The sequence below is a fragment of the Calidris pugnax genome, unplaced genomic scaffold (assembly GCF_001431845.1).
Source record: "Calidris pugnax isolate Ruff unplaced genomic scaffold, ASM143184v1 scaffold41, whole genome shotgun sequence".
NCBI classification, from domain to species: Eukaryota; Metazoa; Chordata; class Aves; order Charadriiformes; family Scolopacidae; genus Calidris; species Calidris pugnax.
Window position 1 is genome coordinate 8673699 of NW_015094509.1, and position 8068 is coordinate 8681766.

An 8068-nucleotide genomic window follows, 5' to 3' on the forward strand; every position below is an offset into this window, starting at 1 on the left:
TCATCTCCGTAAAGACTTTTAAAGAACACCAGTCATGCAGATATTTTTGCAGCATTTTGGTTTACTGCATCAGGCTGTGAATTTTTGACATAAGTATTTCACCCAGGGATCACTGTATCCATCCTACAGATGTAAGCAACTGAAGCAAGCTGATAAAGGTTAACAAGAAGGATCAGCAAAGCTAAAAGACAGTTTCATCTCCAACTTCTAAACCCATATTGTATTTATCTGGTCATACCACTTCAAAACTACTGATATGTTTTGCTCCATATTTATGCAATTTATTTTTTTTTTTCCAAACTGCTCCAGCTTTTGGCCAATGGATTTTGCATTTGGCAGACAAGCATATGTAATAAAAAGAAAAAAAAGCCAAACTCAGGACTATCACACAAGATTGCATACTTCACAGAGAGGGCTATATGATAGGCTTTGTATTTTGCACGTAATACCAAAATCTGTCTCAAATTAACGCTACCGTTAAACTGCTGAAGACTAAACTCAAGGTCTTCAGCCAGCAACGGCTGGTATTTTCTGGATACAACTGAATTCCTTCTGTTTTTAAGCAGAGCCTGAATTGCATGTGTATGTCTAATGTCATTAAGTCTGACAGTTTAAACTACTCGATAGCAATCACTGTAACAATAGCATGCTTCAGGCCATAAAAAAAAAATACATGGGAAGTTAGTTATGCTGTTGAAAGCACACCAGTATAGCACTTTTACCCTTTAAAAGGATAAAACCCTCAAGAAGCTGAAATGAGACAATCATTACGGTTTAAATGAAAATAGTCTTTTAAGGATTAACAATCTATATTGTATAAAAAGCTAGTGAAACATTTCCTGATTTTATCACAAAGGAATCATATGTATTTTCCATTATTGTAATATGTATGTGCTTAGATGCACAGGATATGACATTCTGCCATCTCATGATGCCATTGTAACATTAAACACTGCTCCAGTATGGTTTTCTCCAGGCAAAAGTGATGAAGGAAACAAGCAATGCCTTTTTAATTTAATACAGCAACTAGCACCAACAACCTTGCACATTTCTTACCCCTACAACTGCAGAAAACAGCTGTACTACAAAAAAGGTAAGAAATAAAAAGCTGGAATGAAGACTGCATACCACTAAGCTAATATGTAATGTATATACTCATAGGAAAGATCCGAACATTAGCTTGTTAACATTTACAAAGAACTCTTCCAAGTAGATTTTATACTTTGACATGTTTATTTTAGTTGGATGAACAGATTCAATGAACAAGCTGAAACCGTATTCCTCAGCCTCACATTTGGCTCCCTGTAGGCTTCTATAACCAAATGTTTAAAAATATCAGAAATATGTGGATATTTGCATGAAGTAGTTCAATAGTTATTTCTTGTTCCATGCTTCTCTTTCAAGTCTTTCACGGATTACTTCTTTTAGGTATGGTTCAAGATAGGGCTTATCCTGAAAAAGAAGAGAATATATTTAAACTTATAGGCAGGTCCAGAAACACCTCAAGCCATTCCTATAGATAACTTGTCTCTCATTCCCCCTCAAATTTGACTAAAACCCAACGCAACAAGAAAAAACAAAAGAAATCAAACATTAATTACTCTCAAAAAGTAAACTGTATCTGCCAAGTCTGCAACAACAAGTTCTTTACTGCAGCAACCACTAATTCCTAATGCCTCGCCAACATTAACAAGCAAAGTCACGCTTCCAGCTATACCTTTAGAAACAATGTTCTTTTGGCAGATACCCAAAGTGCAAGATCCATTTTAGTCCAAAGTCCAAGTATAATACTCTGGAGCAACTTATTTTGAACTTAACTTCTAAATAGCACGGTAACTTGGATTCTGTGAAACACCTTGACCATGTTTAATTTTTACAAACCAGACTGCTGCTTAAGGAACTATGCAATCAGTTATTCAATGCAACAGTTACCTAAATATGAACAATAAGACCACAAGCCTCTGCTTATAATAGAGAAACATAAAACCCTCATACTAGTCTATGGTCAAAAGTCCAGTGATAAGGCTCCTCTCTGCCTGGTAATTTGCAGAAAGCCAACATGGACAGTAACTCAAAATCTGTGAATCAATCCGCTACAAAAATAAAAAAATCAGTAACATCTGAAAAAGAACGTGTAGTTTGTTTTTCAAATTACAAGACAACACTTATTTAATGCCAGATTTCCTTTTAAACTGGGGTTGCGTAGCCTGGAGAAAAGCAGGCTCAGAGGAGACCTTATTGCTCTCTACAACTACCTGAAAGGAGGTTGTGGCGAGGTGGGGGTTGGTCTCTTCCCCCAAGTAACAGGAGCTAAGACAAAAGGAAACTTCCTCAAGTTGCACCAGGGGAGGTTTAGATTGGATATCAGGAAAAAATTCTTCACCACAAGAGTTGTCAAACCCTGGAACAGGCTGCCCAGGGAAGCAGTTGAGTCACCATCCCTGGAGGTATTTTAAAGATGGGCAGACGTGGTGCTGAGGGACATGTTTTAGTGGCAGACTTGGCAGTGCTAGGCTAACGGTTGGACTTGACAATCTTAAAGATCTTTTCCAACCTAGATGATTCTATGAAATTATCCTTCCTTGGCATCTTCATGAATAAGAGCTTTGGCTTGAGATTTCCTTTAAATTAAGAAATTCATCAGAAAAGCAAGAGACCTTTTATAAGAACGCCAAACTAGTTACAGTGTAGTTATCTGATAGCTTAGAAGGAATATTTTGACTGAATACAAACACTCTGCTATAGCACTGAGCTGTAGTTTAAGCTTTTGACATCTTGAGAGGAAAAAAAAGTAATTTCCACTGAAAAACAGAGATTTTTAAACAGCAATCAAAAGCTGAACATGTAAGCATGTCTCTCTTCAGAGACTGAAGGTCCCAAAGACCAATCATAGCAGTGCCATTTAAGACCTGGGCCGTGGAAACACTCCACACACGCACCTCTTCATACTTCACCCACTGGTCTTTTGGAAGGATCTGATGTTTCAGGCTCAAGTCAAGTGCTCGCTTTATGCGAAATATTCTTTCATTGTAAAGATGTTCTGGAAGTCTCTTCAGTGCTTCTTTTACATCGTCATCCTCATACAACGTATCATCCCGCATTAATCCTGTACCAAAAAGATTTTACAACATCACTGAATAAACATTCTTAAGTACGATTTAAGACTGACACAGGTGTTGTGACATGACATGTGCAAAACACTTCCAATGCAAAATTATGTGAAAAATCAAACCAATCTAGGAGAAGATAACCACTAATTGCTCCCAGCAAACTCTAAACACTGGCTTACACATAGGCTATTTACTTGCTTTTAGTCCTCTTCTTATGGAGGGATGGGGAAATTGGATATTTGATACAATGTGTTTCATAAGAGTATATAGATACAGTACAATAACTACTCTGGATCTGAGTGGTGGACTTATGCTCACCTAATTTTCTGTCTGTATTTAAGCTGACTGCCTAGGTAAAGGGTTTAAGACCTCTGAACCCATTAGAGTCAGTCAACCACAGATGTGACTACTTCAGTACTGAAGAATTATTCTCTAAACTCCACCGTCCACAGTGACTAAATCTCCATCTACTATTTTAAGCCAGGTTTGTGCCTGGGTAGGTCTCCCACCCCGAATCAGAAGTTACATCAGGGAGAAGTACCCAGTCTTCTCAAAGCTAAGAGCACTCCCATGCTGTTTGTGGAACCAAGGACTCCTGAAATTCACCCAGCCTAACTTTAAATTTCACCATTAACAACAGAGGACAAAATGTAACATTCCAAGATTGATGCAGACTACAAGGGTATACCTACTGATTTGTGGTTAAAGGACTTGATCTTATGCGACTCCTGATAAAACAAAAATTTCTTTTGAACTACATAATCTTGAATTCAGTTTTGTAATTTATTTCAAAGGCGCAGGGAGCATGGCTGCTAGTTTAATCACTAGATTAAATTTGGTGTTTCTCCTCAGTTTTTATTCGCATTCCCAGAAAAGTGGCAAAAAGCATTAATATCTTTAAGAATTTCAGCAGACAGATACAAAGAGTGTCTAAGCACTGCATCTCTGGAGGAAAGATGTAAGCTCATTCCACCACAGTTGTCCTGCAATGTTTTCTTAACTTCCCCAGGGCAGGTACGTTAACTTCCTTTGAATTATTTGCTCTTGTGGTCAGCAGTCAATTACAGCCTCTGAATATTCAGATTCTCTCCTCATTCAAGAACAGTTCTGCCATCTGCATAGTTGAAACAAACTTCTTAACAACTCTGAACAAATTGACGACAATATCATGAAGGCAACGCTATTTTTACTCCTTTACCATTGCACAGGTCAGACAGATATCAAGTGAAGTTATGGTGATACAAAGGGCAGAACCAACTAAATACTTTTTTTGCACTTTGGATACTTCACAGAAGTATCACAGACAGGGTGGCTGCTATCAGTGGGAACCTCTCCAGCTTCAAGGGCAGCCTTTGGGTTAGAAGATACTGACCAGTGAAAGTGACCTGGTGGGAAACCATAAATAATCAAGCTTTCAGAACTGCTCTGTGAAAGTTTTTTCAACTGTTCCTGCTTAACCCTAGCTGTTTTAAGATATTTCCCTGAAAACAAGAGCAAACACAGCAATAAGAGAGCAGTGACCGATTCATTACTAGCTAACACTCATGATGTCTGAGGATATTGTTAACATTTTCCCCACAAAAGCAGTAGATAATTTTGATCAAAAAGCCTTATGCCAAACTGTATGTACATACATCAACTAGTTTGAGGACTGTTATATTTGCAGAGTTTTTAAAACTCAATGAAACACTTACCAAGCTTGTTGAATCCAGCTGCATTGTAATACCACTTGCGAAGCCTGTCTATCAGGCGACCACCTCCTGCAACTGAATGTGACCATCATCAGTTGCACAGCAAGATAAAATTCAACATTTACACACTACTATTACAGTACACAAACATTTGCCGGCCTCCTTCACATGCAGTAATGCAACACTACATCAAGCCTGAACCCGAACATACCTGACTTGACCTCTCTGCTTTTCAGTATCCCTTAACTGAAACTGAATAGGCAGAATGAGTGCTTGTTAGGTACAATAATTTGATGTCTGTTTCACTAAATTTGAGTATTAGACTGCTTTAAGATTGGGAACAATGCTTAGCAGTTCATTGTCAAAGACAGCACCAATATTTTTAGTCCCCATAACTCTTACTTGAGCTAAGAACATGATGCTCTACATAAACAATTTGAAAAGCATGACGGTTTTGCTCTCACTATGGGTTAATTCACTTTCAAGGACAGCATATTATGATGTTGTTAACCTTTCGCTCTCCTCTCATTACCTAAATACTATTCCAAAGCCTCCTTTTTCAAAGAGCTGCCCCCCCATTTGCTTAAAAAAGAAAAAATGAAACACACCACATATAAAACGTTCATCTTTCCTTAACTGTGACTTTTGGATAGCAAAGGTGTTTTTACGTGCAATCAAGAGTACAGTGCAGTAGCAGATACCATTAAAGTCACTCAACAAGGGGTCTAGAAATCCAGGAACAGGACAATACGGGCAATGCAGCCAGGGCAATCTATTTTCCATGACTTTAGGTCAGCCGTCTCATTAAGTCACCCCATAAAACCAATCCTATATGCGATACCAGATCCTAATAAGGCCTAATCACATCTTATTCTTTCGTACTTTTGGCCTTCAGAAATAATAACATCAGGCCATCTGAGCCTGGCGTCAGTATCCGGGCAGTACAGTGATTCCCGAGACCCCTCCGGAGCAACCCAAGGGCTCTTCCAGCGCTCCCGAGCACCCTCTGCCCCACCGCTCCTGGCAGATCCCGGTACCGGAGCCCGGCTCCCCCCGCCGTGTTCCACACCGAGGAGACGGCAAGGAAACCCTCCCGCCAGGGCCGCGCCAGCGCTACACCCGCTGCCCCCGTCAAGGGCACAGGGCGCACGCCGCCCCCGGGCTCCCCATCTCCCCCCTCACGGCCCGCCTCGCCTCTCGGGGCGGCACGGAGCGAGCCCCACACCGCAAACAGACGACAGAACGGCCCCCCACACCACCACGCACCCTGTCCGCTCACCGCCTCCCCCTCACCTGATGCCCTCGCCGCCATCTTGACCTCGGCGCGGCGCGCTGCCTTCTGGGTAACCCGCAGCGTCCCCGGGGGCGGGGGCGGGCCCGCCAATGCCGCCTCAGCGCTGGCGCATGCGCCCCGCCGCGGGGGCCCGGCACCGGCACCGGCACCTCTGCCGGCTCCGCTTACCCCCGGCGAACACCCCCGGGGGACGGACACTGCCCGTTCCCCTGCTTCGGCCTCCCGCTAGGCCGCCTCCAGGCGCGGGGGCCGCCTCGTAAGCGCCGCGGGGCGCCGGGCCGCGCTGAGGGGGGGGAACGAGCGACAGGCCGAGGCGTTAAGGCCGCGACTCTCACCAGAGTCTTAAGTAACGGCGTTGGAGAATCGGTAATTAAGCCAAGATTAATCAGCGGTTGCTCAGGGCGAGGAGCAGGGCACGGTCTCCTCGCGGCGTGTCTGCGAACGGGCAGCGACTCAGAAATCCCGGTGTTTCTCCACGGGAGTCCTGGGCCTTCGGTCCCGGTGCCCGCGTTTTGGGCTGCAGGGCCACGGCTGGAGCTCAGAGCCCGGAGAACCAATGTGGACAAGCGCTGGCTTCCCTGTGCGGTCCCATTGAGGCAGCTGAGCTGGTGTAACTGTTACCTGGGCGCTGTGAACATTCTTTAGACCCAACAACCGCAAACTGAGGGGTAAAGGTGAATGTCAGCTGAAAATAAGTTTATGTTTGTAAAGCACAGCAAAGCAGCAAGCCCACCAAAGAGAGGAGCAGAGACCCCTCTCTGCACAGGTACGGCAGCTGCCAGGTGAGCGGCTGTGTTTTCTGAGACACACAACACTGCCTCGCCCAGCAATTCCTTCAGACAAAGACCACTTTTAAAAGAAATAAAATAAATACATCGAATTATTGTAGAAATACTGCTACAGTAGGCGGTTTCAGTCAGAAAAGCACGTGGCTGACGGTGATAAGCAGGCAAACAGCAGGGCTGAGAGTGCCTGTCAGCAGAGCACAAAGGGTCTTCGCTGTATTGTACCCAGCAAGCCTCAATTAATCAACACCCTCAATCAAAGGCTGCTCACCCTTATCAAGAACAGCAGACTACAATAAGTTCGGTAATTCTAGGCCAGACATTTCTTCTAAAGATTTTTTTTTTTTTTTTTTTTTCAGGTGTTGTATTGCTGGTGGAGTATGTGCAGGTGCCACACAACGGTTCGGAGGGGCGATGCCACACACTGAGGAGCGGTTCGTGACAGTGAGGCTGTTGTGGGTTGGGTTGGTGTCTAATAGCAAAGTATCATGTGGCAGCTCAGTGAAGTTTTTTTTCTTTGTTTTTGCAGGCACTGTGGGGGCTCCCTTTGAAATGGGATGAGAGTTTGAGGTGAGCCAGGTAGTAAAGAGGAGGCACCTGGGGCTGGAGACTTCTTGTACTTTCAATGGTGGTTTTGTGTCGCTTGGTTTTTTTAGGCACCGCAAGGAGTGACTGCCGATGAGTCCAACTCTGGAATCCATGCGGAGCAGGAGAGGAGAATGACACGGCGCAGGTGAGGAGGGGAATGTTGCCAGAAAGGTCCTTGTCGGCCCACGTGATGCTCACCGACAGCACTGCTGTATATGCAATGGGCTGTTTATTCTTTCCTTTTTTTTTTTTTTTTTTTCATCTTAAAGCCAAAAAGTATTTGGCACGATCCTCAAAAAGTTCTTCTATCCTCTCTCCCCTTTCCTTTTAGCACTCCCATAAAATCTTCTGCTTCCTCTCCTCATGGTATTTCTGGGAAGCTATTTTGGCATAAGCTCATGCATTTAACATTTCAAAGATACTGGTTTAACTCTGGCAGCAATCATTTCTATTTTTAAAAATATTAAAGGAATTAAAAGCTCAAATTTTGAGACATGAAAAATATACACATTTTAGACTATAATTTATTTTATAATGGTTTGTCACTTGATATTATAAATCGTGATAAGGACATCAGAGTAAAGCTGCAAAAGCAAACTC

At 43.1% G+C, this 8068-nt stretch overlaps 1 protein-coding gene and 1 long non-coding RNA gene across 2 annotated transcripts; one reads left to right on the forward strand and one right to left on the reverse strand.

Annotated features, from left to right (window-relative positions):
* Positions 1 to 1210: 1210 nt before the first annotated feature.
* LOC106902040 (cytochrome b-c1 complex subunit 7) lies at positions 1211 to 6733 on the reverse strand. The gene is made up of 5 exons (XM_014965205.1): positions 6717 to 6733; positions 6095 to 6258; positions 4805 to 4876; positions 2940 to 3106; positions 1211 to 1452 (listed from the first exon to the last, which is right to left on the reverse strand). The coding sequence occupies exons 1-5, from the start codon at positions 6731 to 6733 to the stop codon at positions 1375 to 1377; spliced, it is 498 nt and encodes a 165-aa protein (XP_014820691.1). The 3' UTR covers positions 1211 to 1374.
* Positions 6734 to 7239: 506 nt separating this feature from the next.
* Positions 7240 to 7613, forward strand: LOC106902132. The gene is made up of 3 exons (XR_001414438.1): positions 7240 to 7314; positions 7410 to 7450; positions 7537 to 7613. It is a non-coding gene; the product is annotated as an uncharacterized LOC106902132 (long non-coding RNA).
* The last annotated feature ends 455 nt before the right edge of the window (positions 7614 to 8068 follow it).

Bases quoted from the DNA above. Each gene is read 5' to 3' on its own strand.
- LOC106902040 (XM_014965205.1), bottom strand. The intron at 4,877-6,094 runs GTGAGGGGGAGG...GGTCACATTCAG, and splicing joins GATGGCGGCGAGGGCATCAG to TTGCAGGAGGTGGTCGCCTG. The intron at 1,453-2,939 runs GTGCGTGTGTGG...CTTCTTTTTCAG, and splicing joins AGTGGGTGAAGTATGAAGAG to GATAAGCCCTATCTTGAACC.